This window comes from Ylistrum balloti, unplaced genomic scaffold, assembly GCF_031769215.1.
Source record: "Ylistrum balloti isolate Yb309-2 unplaced genomic scaffold, AGI_CSIRO_Ybal_v1 Utg370448, whole genome shotgun sequence".
Lineage (NCBI taxonomy): Eukaryota > Metazoa > Mollusca > Bivalvia > Pectinida > Pectinidae > Ylistrum > Ylistrum balloti.
The window spans coordinates 294,458-317,477 of NW_026782298.1; the positions used below are offsets into that span (position 1 = coordinate 294,458).

Consider the following 23,020-nt stretch of genomic DNA (forward strand, 5'->3'; position numbering starts at 1 on the left):
GTAACAGGTGAGCAATATAGAGTACACGACTTATAAGACAAAGTCTATAAATCTATAAACATCGATAGCTGGAAATAGAAAACAAAATCCTCTTAACCCTGAACAGTCCACCGGAAAGTGTATATGTGTATCTGTGGGGGAGGATTCCTGTTCTATTTTTAAAACCACAAACATGACGTCATAATTCTGGTGGTGCATTCCCACTGACAGTATATTTGAAAACAACAGACGTCAGTTCGTTTCATTCATTCTTCACTGACGTACAGGTAGCGGTCGGACTATTACAACACCAGCCAGGTAAGTCCTACCTGGATATCAAGTCATACTGGCAATTTACTATTTCTTTTACCAAAGTAACTCATTAATTTATTATGTTAAGCAATACTTCTTACAAAGTTAAATAGAAGAGAACCAAAATCCATGTATCTTGACTAGACGAGATATTGGATCTTTGCATAAATAAAAAAAGAATATTTTATAAAACAAAGGCAGGTACTCACCGGTATGTAAGTATGTTTTGGTTGTGTTGTAAGGGAAAATATTAACTTGAAAAATGCGGGAAACATAATTGAAAAGGAATAAGAAATTGTCGCCATAGAAATCACAGGGGCATGGAAGATGTCGTTCTTAAGTGTGGCAATATAGACATGAAACAAGAGAGCCTCAAAACCATTGGTCAGCAATCGATTCTCGTTATCTCGAACTCGGCCTAAACATGAGAAATTTCGAAATAACCGGGTGTTCGATTTAAGTGATAAGGAATGTTTTGTGTTAGACAGGGATCAGCAAAATGCTTCGAATCAAACGGGTCTTCGAATTATACGAGTTTCAAGTACAAAACACATTTCAATCACATAAAAAGAAATAGCAGAGCCAACAAATCAGTTGACCGATTTTTTGAATACAGTTATGATTAAATCTAATAATTCCACCAAAGTCACAAGCCACGACGAAGAGAAGAAAGCATTTTAAGTAATTGTAAAAAGGATACGATTTAAGGGGTGTACTAATTCCACGTCACTATTTCTGTGGTTTACAATATTGGATCACTTTAAATCAATATCAAGTATCCGTGTTTATTCTGAACCGTTCCACAATCCATATCAAATTTAAACATGGGCGAGCGGGTACTGGCACACTTAGAAGACTGACACCAGTAAACTTTAACCCCCCCCCCCCCCGCAACATTTAGAAAAGACAAGAATGGTAGAAATTAGAAATGGATGACACCTTTTACTATAGGATACAGCTAAAATACTGAACTGAAGATATATATCAAAATGGGCAGTGAATGTTTACTGTGATATTGTGCAAAACAGAAAAGTAAAAAAATAGATGGTCATTTTAGAGGATCATCTTCCGAATAAAGAACGAAACCTAGACGATGAAGGACCAAGTTGTTTAATGTAACACATTGTTACAGGATAATTGATAATAAAACATGTGTTGGGTTACCATATAGCCCGACTTCAACAATTGCTGTTAACTCAAAAATATGATTGTGTTCTAAAGTTCTCGCGCACGTATCACAAATTATGCTTTCAACGTCCTGAAGAAATAAAATGTTGGATGTGTAGCAAACCGCCTCGTTTCAGGCTCAATGACGCCAATTGTAGGTACTAATGCTAAAACCAGGCGCACGATCCAGGGGCACTACCTAGGCGCATTACCCTGGCACACTACCCAGGCGCATCGCGCGAACGCATAGCCCATGCACACCATCCAGGCGCTTATCCAGAGCATTCATGTATACTTATACTTTTTAACACGTTGTATTATGTTTTGGAAAATCTGCAAGCTTCTTTTTGTAGCTGGTTCAATTTATTTCTTGAATTTCCATCTCTAGTGCAGTTTGTGTAACATGCACGTACGCGTACTGTATCCGCCATATAGCTAAGTCCCGCGCACGTACACGTCTTGTACCCGTCACACAGCTAAGTCCCGCGCACGTACACGTCCTGTATCCGTCACACAGCTACGTCCCGCGTACGAACACGTCCTATATCCGTCACACAGCTACGTCCCGCGCTGATGCACGTCTTGTATCAGTACAGATACGACCTGTGTCCAGTTAAACAGGCATGTCCCATATCCGGCGTGCTTGTGATACCTTTTGGTGTGTTTTTTTTAGTATTTGTTAATATTTGTTTTAAGATATAATCACTCCGTCGAATGCCTGTAAACATTTTCACCATCTCGTGGTTATTGTCAGAAGAGGTGTACTGTGACATTAAGGGCTCGTAAATCAGTCAGGCAGGTGTGATAAAGCGTACCGCCCTTCTCACTCACACACACGCTTGTTATGACAGAGTGATGTAACGATTGTGTTTGTATTCTGTAAATCATTTCAGTGACTAGGATATTTCAATGTTAAATTCTCCAGTCTTGTTTACATGAATTACAGAAGGCAACCCTCGACACTGGCATTTAAATGTTGAAAGTTCAATTTGGCTTACGTTAAACTCTCACACTAAATTAGCTGAGCATGTTAACGGAGGTGACATCTTAGTTTGTATATGTGTTGATTAAAGATTTCAATATTGTTTTCCCTTTTGTTACGCCGGTATATCTTTCGTAAACTGTTTAGCTTTTTTAAAAAAAAAAAAAAAAATAAAAGTTTCATTTTTACATGATGTTGGAATGTCGTGTCGACCTCATTGAGTTGTTGTCAATACATGAACAGCTACTGAAAAAAAGCCAATTAAACCATGTATTTCCTCAAAATGATTACATATACACTTATCATATGCTTGTTCTACTCCTATACATTTTCCACAAATCGGAACACCCACGAACCACACAGAACTCGCCAAAATTTAGTCTGTTGCAGTTTCTCACTACTTTAGAATTACTTCCCTGCTAAACTCGATTGGATGAACGTTCCAAAATCAAGACAGTAAGAAATTTTTAGATAGTTCGCAACATTAGGAGGAGGGACGTCATGCTTCACTGACCATGTTATGTCATTTCAGTGTGATGGCACTTGACAATTTCCATAAAGCGGCCTTTATCTACTTGTAGCACCGATCAGGTGTGACCTGGAGAACAAAAATTACAAAATACTGATAGACTGATGATAAGGTTTTATTTGTGTTTGGTACGGGATTATTTATATATATATATATACTAAATATAGATTTCCTACCAACGAGGTCACTGTGTCACATTTACAGCACTGGTAAACAGATACTATGCCTAGCGCACACAGTTAAAATTATTGTGATTTATTTAACATTTCCAACTAATAAGTGTTATTCACAGAATTTGTGAATTGTTTCAGCTCACAGACCTCTCTTTCGAAATAGTATCGTTTCGTCAGATTATTTTCAGTTTTCGCTGCTTCACGGGTAAACTTGTCCTTGTCATCAGGAGTCGCTGCAGGATGAAACAGCTTTCTGTTTAATTTATTTGACATCTCAGTCTAATACTTCGTCGCATTCAACCAAGCTATCCACATAACGAGGGTTTTGCAGTTTGGGAGACGATTTGCTAAGAAATACATAATGAGGTATAGTTGTTAGACAGACAGGCCGGCGGCTACTGATCTAAATTATAATGTATATATAACGGTATTGTCATCTGCACAAAGAGAGGTGATATGTTTCATCTCTGTAATATCGCTATTAATTAGGCCGGCTTGTTAAAGGTTTGTGGGGATCTACAGTCAATGATAAGATATTGAAACACAGCTATAATCTGAACACACAAGCTGGGACCAAATCGTCTTCTCTATAATGGCAAAGTACTTAATACAACCGACACGAGTGTCGAAGTATATTATTTTAAAAATCCACAGAATTGAGGCTCTTTATGGGTGTGGAAAATTTATGGGGTACAGTTGACATCCCTCCTCTCTGTCTTTTGACGGGAATTTTCAGAAACACGGCTTGTCCCGGTTTGTGTGAGTTTTACAGTCGGGCGGGGCAAATTTAATGTCCGTTGACACTAGGAAGTCTGAATTTCATAATAATTCATCATCTTTATGTTACGTGAAACATTCAGTATAACAATGTAGGGACGTGTTGACTTTCAGTGTTCAGTAATGCTGTAACGTTTTATAACTGTATAAACAGATACTGTATACCTGTGTATATGCATCATTTATGTAAAATTGAAACAATTTATACTTATGTCTGTTTTACCTTATGTGCATTTTGTACATAAATGTAAATTTAATCTCTGTAGCACATAGGTAACACATCTATTTAGTTACACCTGTGCACACCTGTCTTACCACACATTCATGTGTTCTCTACAATTGCATACGCTGCTACATGCCTGTGTAAGTCTTTGAACATTTGAGTCAATGCAGCAAATTTTCATGCCGTTCAATATAATAATTTGAACGTGTACGTATTTTTCATGTATTCATTGTGAAGATAAGTAAACCTGATATATTTCGTATATATTTCGCAGTTTGCATTGCATGTTATTCAAACTAAATATAATTTGCATTAAGTAATGCAAATGACGTCACTAGATTTGTATACAGTCAATTTCCATGCAGTTCAATACAATAAGTTTCAGTACCTCGTTCCTTTGTAGTGACGTAGTAATAATGTCTGCTTGTATCATTAAGCATACACTCGAATTCCATTGAGATATTTTATGTTTTTACCTTACTTTACCCCCGACCCTCCACCCCTCACCGGAGCTTCACACCTGGTCCTCTCTTGAAAGCATACACTCCTAACGAACATTTGCTACGTCACTGCTTTGTGTATTTGTTATCATTGTTATTTGTTATTAAGTAACGTCATTAACACTGTTCGGAATATCTCGTGTTTGTATGTGTGTTTTACATGTGGCTCTGATTCCATTTCATATGGTTTGATTTTACAGGGTATGGATACTTTATCGGGGGAGGCGTCCGTCATTCAACAGGCTATTGAAGACGACTCCGTGACAGAGATAATTCACACATTTAATACTACTAGTGTGTCAGAGGACATGAGTATACCAAACCTTACACAGGATAGTCTAAAAGAACTTCTGTCAAACAGGACGTTGTCGATATCAAATTTTACCGGAAGTACTACAATAACAAACTTGTCGGACACGGTGAGAACACTTCCGGTTTTAGATAGACCTGATGGTTCCTTATCGATCCAGGATCAGGTGATTATGGGAGCAGCAATTACGGTTGGCTTCCTGGCAGTTTTGGCCATAGTTCTTAGGTTCACAATGCCGATCTTTAGGGTCCGACTCAAAGCGAAAAAACAAAACACAGAAATCCAGACACAGGACCTTTATGACGAGAAGCCAATGGACGGAAGGTAGGTGGGGTAGTTTAGACTAGATCGATTGATTATTGATGTAAAGAAAGATAGTCAGTAAAAAATGAATCGGAGATAGCATAGTCAGCCCCTTTACTACAAAACAAGGTCTGTAAGGACCAGTGATATACGCATTGTTTCTATCCGGGAACAGAACCCACCAACTCAGTACTTCTACCAGAATAAGGCGCCTTGTAAAGTGTGGCGTGAGAATAAAGATAGTTTAGAACACGAGCAAAAGCAAAGATCAATCTGTTTTCGACATCTGACCTACACTCTTTTGTTTTTACTAGACTTGCACTCTTTTTCTCAGTATCCGCCATTTTGTTTTCGTACTTCCCGACCTGCACATACAGAAGAACAAACTGTATCATAGATTTGCTAAGTATTACGTATTTATCAGACGCAGGTCACTATGGATGCTTTGAAAAATAAACTGAACTTAGTTTTTGTCTAAGGAAAATGAAACAGACACGCTTTTTAACGTTATTCTACACTACAAATGCATTTTCATTCGGTTAAAGAAGCTTTCCCTTTTGTTTTTGGTACCCTATGTTTTTCCCTTTTCGTAACGTAAGTACTTTTAGGTATGTTTCCGCGCTCGGGGATTGAAGCCCTGTCTGCTCAGTTCCTCGTACTTTATTTACATGTGAATATATCAAAAAAATCGTCAATTACTGTAAATTCTCTGTTTGACAGTGCATATGTTCCATACACACTATCTATGGATTCAGACCAATCACAGTCATCGTCACAGTCTGACCAATCACAATCCTCGACACAGTCTGACTGGTCAGAAACCTCCAGTAACCACACCAAAAGTACATACTATTCATCAGATAGTAACCAGGTGGCGCTGTGGAAGGAAGCCTCGTTTGGGAATTTAATGGGATCTACGTTGTCGTTACCTGTATGTCTACCCGGCGAAAGGTAAGAATGAGATCATAAACATGCCATTTTAAACAGGTCAGTTCAATGTACTACAAATTTCGTTAAACACACGATGTCTCGATTTGATGACAACTTTAATGTTGTCCTCCAAGAATGATATTTTTAATAGTATAAATGTATTTAGTTGTGATACATAACTTTAAGCCCTATCTGTAGGGTATCGAATCCGTCCGTATGTATCAAACTCTTCTACGCATGCGTCTCTGGCCAACACGATTCAACCTCTTAAACTTAAACCTCTACAAAATGAATCACTGTGGAATTAAGTCACGCCTCGGTGGCTAACTCTAAAAGATCTTTTCGAAGAAATCTGTTGCACTCATCATTTTTTATTCATATGTTTAGGGCACTGATACTATAAAAAAATATTGTTCTTTTTCTGTTATTCTGATCTATAGGAGTAAGTTGTTATGACAATAAGTCACGTGGTAAAGGGGTTGTGTGTTTATAAGTCACATGACTATTTCTGTGGTAATCTTCCTAGTAATGCATTCTCTGACTTTTCAGTGGTAGCCTTTCTCGATCACATTCCACAGAAGGCCTCAACGCAAGCCTTATGACAGCATTGTCTCGAAAAACGTAAGTGCGCATGTCGAGTTTGTACGGCGAAGCGTTGCGTTGCCTCGCTTTGGTATTCTGGGTCTCCAGTTTTCGTTTACATGACACACAGGCTTATCCTAGAAGTTCAACGATGTATATCATGTGTCGTGTAGACATAAAATCTGTTCTTTATGGATTTATGCAAAATGTTATTTACAAGAATCTCTATCGGCTTAGAAAAAAAGCATTCGTCACATAACGGAAAAATATATCCTTATAGAAAATTTTTAATAGTTTCTCAAAAACAGAAAAAAAATCAATGTATGAAAAAAAGAGAAGAAAAATCATGCATTGTTTCAAAGATGTATGTAAAAAGTTAAGACTATGTTTGTTTAAAAAATCATGTAATAAAACCGTGTAAGTTTATCCTACACCAAACTTCTTTATTTAGTAATATTACATCAACGTCACCGCCTATTTAAGTGACATAACAGTAGACTAGTTAACAGAGAACAACACATAACGATGAAGACTCTATTTCCAGGTTTATTGACTATGACGGAAATAATATCCTGAAATCGGGTCCTCACACAGAACAGGGTTCGGATATTTTCGACGAGAGAGCGTAAGTTTCCTCTAGCTTTGTGTGTTTTGACGAGACAGACTGGTTATTGTCGGCAGTTCTCGGCTATTTTCGGTTATTTACGACAATTATTTATTTTACCCGATGGTGTCGTTAGTGATATATTCAACAGATGTTACTATCAGATGGAACTGATTATTACAAAACATAAAACATGGCGCAGGTTTTTTTTTTTACTTTTTTCATTGGCTAAATTAATAACATGATGATTTCTTAACGAAAAATTATCTTTTGAAAAAAGTTAAAACAGAAAAGAAAATAAATAAAAAGGTCGTATGTGGTATGTAGGTAGATGAAGTACCTAGTCTGTATTTATGTTTCTTAGCCAAATAATTCAAAACCGGAATGCTTTCTGATAGAGTCGTTTTATAGTTTACAATATAAAATGTTCATGGGGTTTTATTATGATTAGGCCTAACTCTTCCTTTAGAGGGTAAAAATGTTCGCGGATGTTACATATCCATTAACATAATTCTTTAATCTGAAATCTTACTCGTTATATTTTATTTTCGTGTTTTGTCTGTAGCCACGACAACACCGAATGTTTCTACACAACGAACATTTCATGTTACACAGTTCTGTAATAGGGGGAACATTCCGGTCTTTTGTGTCACAGACACGTGTAAAACTGGTTTCCATAGTGATTGTCGTGTAAACATTATTGTTTGGTATACATGTAGTAGCTGTTCGACAGTGTTGTAATGTTATTAGAGCTACAGAGTATATATCTGAATGGCTGAACGGTGATTTCACAGGTCCACTCAGTCTCTAAAGTCTATCTACACTAACGGATCGGTATCAGACGGGCGGTCAGACGGACTCCTGGACAGACGATCGGACGGACTGCCGGACAGACGTGTAACCGAACTCAACCCTTTATTTAAGCAATGCTACAACAACAAGTAAGCGACCAAACTAAGAATCGCGAATACATTGTTAATAGGACTTCGACATACAGAAGTTTATATCTATCACTTAACATTAGATGCTCGAAAAAAGGAAGTGTTGATTCACCAGTGCGATATTCGAGATTAAGAAATGCACATTCTCTTGAACCAACCACAGTATAATTTGTGAATGAAAAATGTATACCGTATACGCTGTCAGAGATAAGAATTCGACATAACGATGTTGGTACAAATTGGTGTAGAAAATGTTTAAACATGTAGTCGAGATAAAGAAGTAATTGTTATTGATGAAATTATAGCATATCTATCTGGACATTATGTCTTTGCTGACAACTGGCTATTACTAGGGAATGATATCGTTATCATTGATATCTAAGTGTGTATCAGGGGTAATTTATCAATGGTTCAGTGTAATCTCTCTAAGCCACACGTGACTTAATGCTCGAGGTATGGAGGGCTCATTTTACTGTGCATGGTGAAACTTCCAACTGTCTTGTTCATTGTTTCCAGAAAACAAGTTGGACACGAAAAAGTCGAATTTCACAGTTTTTTGTATTACGTATAATTTTTTTTCAGATATAAAGCAAATATTACTGGTTCAAAGTCAACCCAAGAGAATTGTCTGTAGACGTCCCCAGGACAAAGGCAGTAACCCGGCCTGTGTTCATTCTTACACACTGGATAACGCTCGGTCATTTTACCAACAAGGAACACATTTCAAAGCAAACTACCTGACAAAACCTTACCCCGAGAGGAACTGCAAGGCAAGGATGAAATTTCTGTCAAATTCCACCGAAGTGACCATTTCGGAAGTATGGGAAGATAGTTTGACTGAAAAGAAAGTGAAGGAATTCTGGACATATTTCTTCCCAATGGAGCGAATTCTAAATACCATTGGATTTAAGGGAAAGATGTGCAATTTCTTAAAGACAAAAGCGACTACTTCCCAAAAATATCAAACAGAAAATCTCTTCACTGAAGATAATATTTCATCATGTGGAGCTTCTGTTGAAGAGCATAATGTATATTGAAATCCTGAGTAATGTAGGCCTAACCCAACACAAGGATGTGTTTCGGTGTTAGATATATAAGTTTGATACCTTCTACAAGTAAAACTTGTGATAAAAATGTGAAATGGAACAACTGTGTTGTTGACATGAACATCCAAAGGGGAGGTAGCCCCGGTGAAACAGACCTATCCAGCGATTCACCAATCATATTTCGAAAAAAAATTAGCTATTAGAAAATTCAAGCATGCATGTAAGAATGCTTGAGTAGCATTACCAATATACTATAATAGTATTGTCAAGTACTTTCTGTTTACGGCTGTGAACTCCTCGTAAAGATGTAGTGAAACCTTAAGTCGTACGAGAGAGTTATCCCCCTTTGAACTGTGCATCACTTCCGGGACCAACTCGTGACTGTATATATATATATATATGTACATAATTGTTATAATTATATTACTGCTGAAGTATTAACTTATACGCTTGTTGATTAAATAATCATTATTATTAATTAGAAAGTTTGTTAATGTTGATTGATGCGATCCGTAACTTAGTAAACATTTTAGGTAGAGAAAACACCGGGTATTGTTGATATATTGTGTTCTCTTTCCTCTTACAAAATAGTACAAGTTCAAAATGTCAGTTTCTGGTCCATTACAGGATGGAAACTACACAACAAGTAGAACATGTAATCATCTTCGTTCTGTTTCCAAAAAAGACAGAAACAAATTGTATTAAGGACTGAAAGTACTCTTTAGTAAAATCACATTCTCCATATTTTCAGAATAACACGGATTTGAAGCAGATATGAAATTAATCAAGGGGAACATATATTATTGTATTTAATTCTTTAAGGATCAATTAGTTATAACATGTAAAAATACAACATCATTACAATGTAGGAAGAAAAACGACAAGGACAATCTCGTTATGTAAACAGAATCTAAAGTCAAAGTCGATGAACACAAGGCGAAATATAAGGACAGGACAAATTTACATGGAGACTCCTGAAAAATAATTTGATGATAACACCAGGTGTTCCGGAAAGGTAAGCGCCTTCTGCTTCATCGAGGACACCCGCCATGTAAATCGTGGTCAATTCCTGTAAGTAATGTCATATTCTTAAACAGTTTAAAGCACAGACTTACTTAGAAGCATCAAATACGTGGACTTTCTTATCCAGTGCGGTCAAGGTCACACGAGGAAAACATTTGGTACCACTGGAAACCCCTTCCTCTTATGGCACAGAGGTTATGGGCAGGGCTAAAACTGACATCAGACAAACTGAACACAAAGACAATATGTCCCTGACCTTTAGATCCGGAGGCATAACAAGTAGAAGTTCAATAAAGACTATCTTCATCGAATTGACTGACAGCTGAGTTTGTAGCAAAATCCATTAGAATAAAACATAGTTGGTATATTCCAACTCAAAGTCGATAAAACGAGGGCAAAATATATACAAAAGAAACATTTACAAGGAAATCATTAAAAAAATACAAGTATGATAAAAACGGATATTTTGGGATTGTAACCGTTTTGTTAACACTACTATACAACGTTACAGTATGTAGCTTTCAAACCGTACCGACATTAACATCATCAAGACCACGTACTCCATCTAACCAAGTATATGTATTACCACATTTTATATGTAAGTAATTTCCATAGTAACCACTGACTGAACACTGACGGAGTTGTGTGCCGTTTGTAGTTGTACAGTGTTACCAACATCAGAGATGGCAGGAACTACGATGTCAGGGAGCTGATGAAGAGTGCTCAGGGTCATGATATCTGTCACGTTGAGAATACGTATGGATTTAAATCTAAATACGTGTTTTGATGAATCTCAGACTGGGGTTACAGTCAAACGTCGTTATCTCGAACTCTTTTAACTCTTGTAAAAGTGAGACGTTTTCAGGAGTTAGTTTTCAAAAATCAAAACGTTTTGGTGAATTCTGCTGCAGTTGACTGTAACCTTTTGACGATACCGGTGGCTTTCATTGTAAATTCATCCTCATTTCCTTCTTGTTTCGATAATTCGTCTTCATTTCCTCCTTGTTTCGATAATGCATCTTCATTTTCTCCTTGTTCCGGTATATACTGCTCTGTATAATTACAGATATCTACTCTCGGTATATAGATACACTCAGTATTGACAAAAGTTGGACAATGTTTAGAAATAATCGTTTATACGAAATGATATAAAAAGGTCATTAGGGGTATTTGTGGGGATGAAATAGCTAAATATATATTATACACGGTAAGGTTATACAATACTGTATACTGTAATGATAAAAGACTGTAAATATTTATACTATTTAATGGCTGGTTGACTGTTTATCGTCAAAGTTTTCCCTGTATACTATTTAAAGTCTGATTGTTTATCGTCAAAGTTTCCCTGTATACTATTTAATGGCTGATTGGCTGCTTATCGTCAAAGTTTTCCCTGTAGTCTTGCATGTCACACGGCGAGGAAAACAGTAAATGTTGAAAAATATGAAACAAGCTTTATTTACATCTGTAACAACAAATAAATTTATAAAAAAAAACTGACAACACATACATCTACTTTGTAAATGTTGAATTATGCTACTGGCAGGCTAAACCATCAGACTCGTGAGGTTGATTGTCGCGGTGTTGGTACTACATAATGTAGCCGTTTACTTGTTAGACCAGCTGCCACACCGGGGAAAGTTTGTAGGTGGGGGAGGCATCTGGTCAAGATCACCGACTTGTAGCACAAATCCCATACCTAGGTCGGCGTGGAACTCAATGTGACAATGCATAAACCAGAACCCTGAAAATAGTTTTAATATTAAAGTTGTAGAAAGAAATGATATACTGAATTAAATGGCTGTTAGTGTTTGTATACCAAGACACTGTTCCAGCGTGTTATGGTTTTAAATCTCAGCTAATTTAAGCGTGATTTTCACTGAATCAGACTTCTGTCGCTAGATGTCACTAGTGCTGCCTGTAAACAGCCAATAACGTACAAGTAAACAACTATTTTCTCTACTTCCTGCACGTGTAAACTATTGATATTCACGTGTTCAGAACCGTGACTATTTCTCTGCTCCCTGTACGTGTAAACAACTATTGATGTTAACGTGTCCAGAACCGTGACTATTTCTCTACTTCCCGCCTGTGTAAACAACTATTGATGTGAACGTGTCCAGAACCATGACTATTTCTCTGCTCCCCGCACGTGTAAACAACTATTGATGTTAACGTGTTCAGAACCATGACTATTTCTCTGCTCCCCGCCTGTGTAAACAACTGTTGATGTTAACGTGTTCAGAACCGTGACTATTTCTCTACTTCCCGCACGTGTAAACAACTATTGACGTGAACGTGTCCAGAACCGTGACTATTTCTCTACTTCCCGCACGTGTAAACAACTATTGACGTGAACGTGTTCAGAACCGTGACTATTTCTCCTCTTCCCGCACGTGTAAACAACTATTGACGTGAACGTGTCCAGAACCGTGACTATTTCTCTACTTCCCGCACGTGTAAACAACTATTGATGTTAACGTGTTCAGAACCGTGACTATTTCTCTACTCCCCGCACGTGTAAACAACTATTGATGTTAACGTGTTCAGAACCGTGACTATTTCTCTGCTCCCCGCCTGTGTAAACAACTGTTGATGTAAACGTGTTCAGAACCGTGACTATTTCTCCTCTTCCCGCACGTGTAAACAACTATTGACGTGAACGTGTCCAGAACCGTGACTATTTCTCTACTTCCCGCACGTGTAAACAACTTTTGATGTAAACGTGTTCAGAACCGTGACTATTTCTCCTCTTCCCGCACGTGTAAACAACTATTGATGTTAACGTGTTCAGAACCGTGACTATTTCTCTGCTCCCCGCACGTGTAAACAACTATTGATGTTAACGTGTTCAGAACCATGACTATTTCTCTACATCCCGCACGTGTAAACAAGTATTGATATGAACGTGTTCAGAGCAGTGGCTATACACATACAATAAATGAAGGAGGCATAAAATGAAGAATTTCCGAAATCTTAGAAATTGACAATATTAAGGATGGTATTTCCAAATTTTAAGTATAGAATAAAAAATCTTATTTCCCAATCAGTTATATAGATTTTTACTAGTTGTGATATAAAAACTCTACGATATAAAAGTCGTGAATCTAGCTGGCTACCATTACATGAAATCGTACCTGGATTGTTGGCATGGATACGGAGAATAACATAGCCCCCGTCAGGAACGGTAACTGTGTCTTTATCAACCGGGGAGGTAAAATTCCTCATTAATTTGCCTTCACTGTCCAGTTTCTTTATCTCCTCAAGGGTCGTGGAATTGTTGAGCTGTTTGATGTACAATGAGATATTTTACACAACAGATATAAGATCAGTGCCTCCATTAATAAGTCTGTTATGGTGGTATGTAACTGCCTTCTATTTGTGTTGCCAGATTAATCAATTTCACAGTAACATGAATTGTTATTTGTTGCCATAAATGACCTTTCAGTCATGACAAAACGATTTTTGTCACGATATTGCTCGAAAATGACCTGTGTTGAAACTTAACTTCCTCTTAAAATTGACAGACGCGTTATTCGGAAGGCCTCGGTATTTTGGGTTTTCGGCGATGAAGAGAAAAATTGACAGTTAGTGGCTGAAGTCAGTGTAGGGGGAACCTCCTTAGGCTAAAACACTGCGTCTTAACACAATATTATCACGACTAGTCGACTTAATAAGGCGTCTTAACACGACATTATCACGACTAGTCGACTTAATAAGGCGTCTTAACACGATATTAACACGACTAGTCGACTTAATAAGGCGTCTTAACACAATATTATCACGACTAGTCGACTTAATAAGGCGTCTTAACACAATATTATCACGACTAGTCGACTTAATAAGGCGTCTTAACACGATATTAACACGACTAGTCGACTTAATAAGGCGTCTTAACACAATATTATCACGACTAGTCGACTTAATAAGGCGTCTTAACACAATATTATCACGACTAGCCGAATTAATAAGGTGTCTTAACACGATATTAACACGACTAGTCGAATTAATAAGGCGTCTTAACACGATATTAACACGACAAGTCGACTTAATAAGGAGTCTTAACACAATATTATCACGACTAGTCGACTTAATAAGGAGTCTTAACACGATATTAACACGACTAGTCGAATTAATAAGGCGTCTTAACACGATATTAGTCGACTTAATAAGGCGTCTTAACACAATATTATCACGACTAGTCGACTTAATAAGGCGTCTTAACACAATATTATCACGACTAGTCGACTTAATAAGGCGTCTTAACACGACATTATCACGACTATTCGACTTAATAAGGCGTCTTAACACGACATTATCACGACTAGTCGACTTAATAAGGCGTCTTAACACGATATTAACACGACAAGTCGACTTAATAAGGAGTCTTAACACGACATTATCATGACTAGTCGACTTAATAAGGCGTCTTACCACGATATTAACACAACAGGTCGACTTAATAAGGAGTCTTAACACAATATTACCACGACTAGTCGAATTAATAAGGCGTCTTAACACGATATTAGCACGACTAGTCGAATTAATAAGGCGTCTTAATACGATATTATCACGACTAGTCGAATTAATAAGGCATCTTTACACGACATTATCACGACACGACAAGTCGACTTGATAAGGCGTCTTAACACGATATTAACACAAGTTGACTTAATAAGGCGTCTTAACACGACATTATCACGACTAGTCGACTTAATAAGACGTCTTAACACGACATTGATATGACTTTATATGAAATTATCACGGCAATACCACAAGTAGATATCGATACACCATAGTTTGTGTATAAATGTGACAATAAGTGTTGTTATGTTATGTATATGAAATTATCACGGCAATACCACAGGTAGATATCAATACACCATAGTTTGTGTATAAATGTGACAATAAGTGTTGTTATGTTATGTATATGAAATTATCACGGATACCACAGGTAGATATCAATAACCATAGTTTGTGTATAAATGTGACAATAATTGTTATGATGTATATGAAATTATCACGGCAATACCACAAGTAGATATCAATCCACCATAGCTTGTGTATAAATGTGACAATAAGTGTTGCTATGTTATGTATATGAAATTATCACGGCAATACCACAAGTAGATATCAATACACCATAGTTTGTGTATAAATGTGACAATAAGTGTTGCTATGTTATGTATATGAAATTATCACGGCAATACCACAAGTAGATATCAATCCACCATAGCTTGTGTATAAATGTGACAATAAGTGTTGCTATATTATGTATGTGGCATTAATTTGACGTTTAGTTCAGTGTTGACGAATCCTTTTCAAGGTCAAGGACGATTTTCCCGTGGAATATTAAGTTGATAAATACATCGGTGAATGGTTTTATAATTAAAATCATTTCTCTGTTGATCATTATGATGTAATCGACAGACATATGCACATTAAATTTCGTTTTAATGTAATGAGTGATGAATATGTGAAGGTTATGTTAAAAGTCATATTGTTGAGGCAGTATCACCCTTCAGTATAAATTAGGTAGAATATAGACAAATGATTAAACGTTCTAGGACTCATTAGTGATACTATTAACTTCAGGATGTTTAAATCTGAGATACAACATGGGAAAGTTAAAACTGACCAAAATAGGTTTATGTAGACATGAACGTGCTCTCTCCCTGTAGTGTGATAAGTTACGAACATTATTGAATTAGAGTGAATAAAATGTTATTTATCACCAAATCAGTAAAATTGTAATATATACCACAGATGCATGCAAGACAATTGCTACATTCTCTTGTTACTTCTAGGTTAGACTATGGTAACGCGTTACTCGTTGGTGTAGCTGATACACTACTGATACGCCTGCAGAGGGTACAGAACACCGCAGCACGCCTAGTTACCCGTACTGGGGAACAGAGAGTGACCACATTTACACCAGTCCTTTACTTATTGCATTGGCATGTTCCGTGCGATTCCGGTTACAGAGTACAAGATTTTGATGTATACATACAAGGCAATAAATGGAACAGCTCCTGAATATTTGCAGGAACTTGTCACCGTTTATCGGCCGTCACGATCACTACGAACAGAGAGTGAATCCTTGATTGTGCCCCTGGAACTCTCGGACTGTGACTTATGGTAACCGATGCTTTGGAAAGGTAGCGGCCACTTTAGGTGGAACAGCTTACCATCTGCTACTAGAAAGTCAAAATCCCTGGCCAAATTCAAGAGGGATATTAAAACCCACCTGTTTACGTCTGCATTTTAGACTCTCACGCTGACGTCCTGTATATACATACTTTCACCACTACTTACTTGATTTGGTCAATTTGTGTTACATATGTTGATTACTGTGTTATACATGTTCTGTAAATTTTGTAGTAAGATTATTATGTAATTGTGAAGCGCATTAGAGTATTTTGTCAAAATAGATAGTGCGCTATATAAATGTTGTATATTATTATTATTATTATTATTATCGAGGATGGTTACAGGGAAACAGATAGCTAAGGTGATTGTAACCCCTGGAGTATCGAGAATGGTTACAGGGAAACAGATAGCTAAGGTGATTGTAACCCCTGGAGTATCGAGAATGGTTACAGGGAAACAGATAGCTAAGGTGATTGTAACCCCTGGAGTATCGAGGACATGTTCCTGGGGAACAGAGGGTTTAGGTGATTGTAACCCCTGGAGTATCGAGGACATGTTCCTGGGGAACAGAGAGTGAAAGTGATTGTAACCCCTGGAGTATCGAGGACATGTTCCTGGGGAACAGAGAGTGAAAGTGATTGTAACTCCTGGAGTATCGAGGACATGTTCCTGGGGAACAGAGAGTGAAAGTGATTATAACTCCTGGAGTATCGAGGACATGTTTCTGGGGAACAGAGAGTGAAAGTGATTGTAACTCCTGGAGTATCGAGGACATGTTCCTGGGGAACAGAGAGTGAAAGTGATCGTAACCCCTGGAGTATCGAGTATGATCTTTAAGTAGATAACAGAGGTATTCATTTGCTGTGGAATCAATACGCACCCTGTCCATGCCTATCACCCTAAACTTGTTGCCATGGAGATGCATCGGGTGGTTAGCATCCCAGTACTTTCCTTCATCAATGACGATCAGTTCTACTGTATCGTTCAGGTCTACCTTTATCACGTGAACACACTCACAATATTCCTGAGAACAGTTCTTTTGTATGGTGTCGGCGTTACAGAACATCTCCTGAAAATACAACGTTGATAAAAAAACTGTAATTATGTATAATGACAGTATTACAGAACGTCTCTCCGTAACACAACACGTCAACAGGTGTTACAGAACATTTCTCGGTCACACAACACTCCAACAGGTGTTACAGAACATATCTCGGTCACACAACACTCCAACAGGTGTTACAGAACATGTCTCGGTCACACAACACTCCAACAGGTGTTACAGAACATTGCTCGGTCACACAACACTCCAACAGGTGTTACAGAACAATGCTCGGTCACACAACACTCCAACAGGTGTTACAGAACATATCTCGGTCACACAACACTCCAACAGGTGTTACAGAACATGTCTCGGTCACACAACACTCCAACAGGTGTTACAGAACATATCTCGGTCACACAACACTCCAACAGGTGTTACAGAACATTGCTCGGTCACACAACACTCCAGCAGGTGTTACAGAACATTGCTCGGTCACACAACACTCCAACAGGTGTTACAGAACAATGCTCGGTCACACAACACTCCAACAGGTGCTACAGAACATTGCTCGGTCACACAAAATGTTAACAGGTGTTACAGAACATGTCTCGGTCACACAACACTCCAACAGGTGTTACAGAACATTGATCGGTCACACAACACGTCGACAGGTGTTACAGAACATCTCTCGGTAACACAACACGTCAACATGTGTTACAGAGCAACTCTCGGTAACACAAGACGTCAACAGGTGTAACAGAACGTCTCTCGGTCACACAACACATTAACATGTGTTACAGAACATCTCTCGGTAACACAACACGTCGACAGGTGTTACAGAACATATCTCGGTTATACAACACGTCAACAGGTGTAACAGAACGTCTCTCGGTCACACAACACGTTAACAGGTGTTACAGAACATTGTTAGGTAATACAACACGTCAACAGGTGTTACAGAACATCTCCCGGTAACACAACACGTCGACAGGTGTTACAGAACATGTCTCGGTAATACAACACGTTAACAGGTGTTACAGAACGTCTCTCGGTAACACAACACGTCGACAGGTGTTACAGAACATCTCCCGGTTTGGGGTTATTACAGATAATAAAACCTACATATATTGTTCTAATGGCTGCGGTACATAACATTAAGGCACTATATGTCACTGGTTATATGGAAAGTTTGTACAACCGTACATTGACAAATCACGAAATTAATTTTCAAAATTTGCATCAATGACCAGAAATAATGAATGCCTTAAGAGTAAAACATCCCCGATATGTAACACTGTGTTATCTGTTCTGTTTGTCTGATTTGCCAGGGATTTCAAATAACAATTAGTTTGGAACTCCTTGTGTTACAAACCTGGAGTACGTGAAGCTTATTTAACAAAAAAAAAATTAAACAGTTTCAGGACTGTTTTGAGCTTCATGACTTTCAGCAAATGACTGTAGATAAATGTCATATCGACATTGTAAATGTCTTCGTTATTTCGAAAATTGAAAATACTCAATGCTGCCAAAAACGGAACATTAAAGTAACAGGCCTTGACTTGGAATTTCAGTACAGATATAGGAAGATTAAACGAACAAGTTAATCTTAAATTAAATCTGAAAAAAAATTAATATTGAATAAAACCAATTAACAGAGTTAACAGACACTTACTATCAATGAACATAAGATGTAGTATATGGTAGTGAAGCTAAGTGTTTACCTGTGGGATATCATGGAATTGTGACAGTGGGGGAGACGGTGGGAGGATAGTACTGATGTGGTTAATCTGTGGGGTCAATTCGTACTTAGTAGGGTCCACGACAGTCGAAGCAGAAACATGGTCACGTTCTACATAAAGGTTAAAGTTGTTAACGAAGTTAAAGTCCATCGCCAGGTAGAACTTCTTGTCTGGAGTTTCCTCAAGTGATTTGTCCGACGGGCGTAAATTCTCGAGATGTGTTACTGGAATAAGTGTCTCTGTCTCCTTTTTGTTCCAAGGATTTAGTTTCTATAAAAAAGTAACCAAATAGATACACATTAAACTTACTATTTTTATTTTACTGATACATGTCACACGTATGTCTAATACCACATATTCTTACATAGTTTGATTATGACGAAGTCTTCTGGTCGTCATACTCGTCTCCTTGGAAAATACTATACTCTCCGATAAAAAGTTCATCATGTCTAGTGCTCGTATGTCTTGGGAACCATGGTTATCATTTGAGAACGTGACATTTGTCATGTCTAGTGCTCGTAAGAATGTCTTGTGAACCACGGTTATCATTTGAGAACGTGACATTTGTCATGTCTAGTGCTCGTAAGAATGTCTTGTGAACCACGGTTATCATTTGATAACGTGACATTTGTCATGTCTAGTGCTCGTAAGTATGTCTTGTGAACCATGGTTATCATTTGAGAACGTGACATTACTTGCTTAGATTCACCATCGTTTAAATGACGTTTGTCCTCAATGAAACAGAAGACGCTTACTCTTCCGGAGCCCTCCCGAATATGCGTGTAAATCTTGCTTTTGTTCGTAGTTTGCTCACGTGTCATCGAACTTTAACTAAAATTCCGTCTATGTGTAGGTATTCTTTATTCGGTGGTCTTAAGCACGTGAACTGACCATGCCCAAACTAAGGATTGAACACTATTTTTTACATTTTAAAATGTTGATTCTCTCTATGTTCGAGGCAACATGGTTCACACAACTACATATAAGCATTTCATACAGCTACATGTATGTCTGTATACAACTACATGTATGTATGTCATACAGCTGTATGTATGTATGTTATAAATCGGCCTAACCAGTTTCACCTTTCCTTCACGCGCTCCGAATTGGTGTCCTGTAGGACGATTCGGCAGTTTTTCCCCCGCTCCATCGTATCGGATAATGGCTTGTTGATAAGTATCCTTGAAGGAACAGTCTCCCAGTCCTCGTGCCCTGACCCAATAATTGTCCACTGTCTGGTTAGCTAAGATGACTATATCATACCGTTCACCGGCGAATATATTAATACTCTCTACGTCAATCGGCTGAAATGGATTACCGTCACTGCTGATGACTTGGAGGGTGTGGTTGTCAATAGACAGCTGTATTGGACAATGCAGTATCCCATTGCTGATAATACGGAATCTGTAGCGCAACCCCGGCTTGACATGGAACACTTCATAAGGTGTTGTCATGTTCTCATCATGTTCACGGTCGTAAAAAATACGGTGTGCTCCCCTGCCTTCAAAAATACGGAGAATACACAAATTAAAATATACAATAACGCACCATCAATAGGCAACATATTCACAACGAGGTTAGGCTCTTTTGTTAACAGAACGTGATACAGGTGTAACTTTAACAGAACATGATACAGATGTACTGTGTAACTTTAACAGAACATGATACAGATGTAACTTTAACAGAACATGATACAGATGTAACTTTAACAGAACATGATACAGATGTAACTTTAACAGAACATCATACAGATGTAACTTTAACAGAACATGATACAGATGTACTGTGTAACTTTAACAGAACATGATACAGATGTAACTTTAACAGAACATGATACAGATGTAACTTTAACAGAACATGATACAGATGTAACTTTAACAGAACATGATACAGATGTAACTTTAACAGAACATGATACAGATGTAACTTTAACAGAACATGATACAGATGTACTGTGTAACTTTAACAGAACATGATACAGATGTACTGTGTAACTTTAACAGAACATCATACAGATGTAACTTTAACAGAACATGATACAGATGTAACTTTAACAGAACATCATACAGATGTAACTTTAACAGAACATCATACAGATGTACTGTGTAACTTTAACAGAACATGATACAGATGTAACTTTAACAGAACATGATACAGATGTAACTTTAACAGAACATGATACAGATGTAACTTTAACAGAACACGATACAGATGTACTGTGTAACTTTAACAGAACATGATACAGATGTACTGTGTAACTTTAACAGAACATCATACAGATGTAACTTTAACAGAACATGATACAGATGTAACTTTAACAGAACATCATACAGATGTAACTTTAACAGAACATGATACAGATGTAACTTTAACAGAACATCATACAGATGTACTGTGTAACTTTAACATAACATCATACAGATGTAACTTTAACAGAACATGATACAGATGTAACTTTAACAGAACATCATACAGATGTACTGTGTAACTTTAACAGAACATAATACAGATGTACTGTGTAACTTTAACAGAACATGATACAGATGTAACTTTAACAGAACATGATACAGATGTAACTTTAACAGAACATGATACAGATGTACTGTGTAACTTTAACAGAACATGATACAGATGTAACTTTAACAGAACATCATACAGATGTAACTTTAACAGAACATGATACAGATGTACTGTGTAACTTTAACAGAACATGATACAGATGTAACTTTAACAGAACATCATACAGATGTAACTTTAACAGAACATGATACAGATGTAACTTTAACAGAACATCATACAGATGTAACTTTAACAGAACATGATACAGATGTAACTTTAACAGAACATGATACAGATGTAACTTTAACAGAACATCATACAGATGTAACTTTAACAGAACATGATACAGATGTAACTTTAACAGAACATCATACAGATGTACTGTGTAACTTTAACAGAACATAATACAGATGTACTGTGTAACTTTAACAGAACATGATACAGATGTAACTTTAACAGAACATGATACAGATGTAACTTTAACAGAACATGATACAGATGTACTGTGTAACTTTAACAGAACATGATACAGATGTAACTTTAACAGAACATCATACAGATGTAACTTTAACAGAACATGATACAGATGTACTGTGTAACTTTAACAGAACATGATACAGATGTAACTTTAACAGAACATCATACAGATGTAACTTTAACAGAACATGATACAGATGTAACTTTAACAGAACATCATACAGATGTAACTTTAACAGAACATGATACAGATGTAACTTTAACAGAACATGATACAGATGTAACTTTAACAGAACATGATACAGATGTAACTTTAACAGAACATGATACAGATGTACTGTGTAACTTTAACAGAACATGATACAGATGTAACTTTAACAGAACATCATACAGATGTAACTTTAACAGAACATGATACAGATGTAACTTTAACAGAACATGATACAGATGTACTGTGTAACTTTAACAGAACATGATACAGATGTACTGTGTAACTTTAACAGAACATCATACAGATGTAACTTTAACAGAACATGATACAGATGTAACTTTAACAGAACATGATACAGATGTACTGTGTAACTTTAACAGAACATGATACAGATGTAACTTTAACAGAACATCATACAGATGTAACTTTAACAGAACATGATACAGATGTAACTTTAA

General features: G+C 37.2%; 2 protein-coding genes across 2 annotated transcripts in view; one reads left to right on the forward strand and one right to left on the reverse strand.

Moving 5' to 3' along the window:
• The first annotated feature begins 4,845 nt into the window (after positions 1–4,845).
• On the forward strand, positions 4,846–8,946 carry LOC132554824 (uncharacterized). The gene is made up of 6 exons (XM_060219144.1): positions 4,846–5,276; positions 5,976–6,206; positions 6,735–6,806; positions 7,312–7,392; positions 8,166–8,312; positions 8,895–8,946. The coding sequence occupies exons 1-6, from the start codon at positions 4,846–4,848 to the stop codon at positions 8,944–8,946; spliced, it is 1,014 nt and encodes a 337-aa protein (XP_060075127.1).
• A 3,042-nt stretch (positions 8,947–11,988) lies between these two features.
• Positions 11,989–23,020, reverse strand: part of LOC132554835 (uncharacterized) — a 30,796-nt gene continuing 19,764 nt past the window's right edge. Inside the window, exons 6-10 of the mRNA XM_060219159.1 lie at positions 20,401–20,816; positions 19,298–19,585; positions 17,412–17,600; positions 13,519–13,666; positions 11,989–12,125 (exon numbers count right to left, since the gene is read on the reverse strand). Coding sequence (XP_060075142.1) covers positions 11,989–12,125; positions 13,519–13,666; positions 17,412–17,600; positions 19,298–19,585; positions 20,401–20,816 — 1,178 coding nt within the window. The remainder of the gene's footprint in view (positions 12,126–13,518; positions 13,667–17,411; positions 17,601–19,297; positions 19,586–20,400; positions 20,817–23,020) is intronic.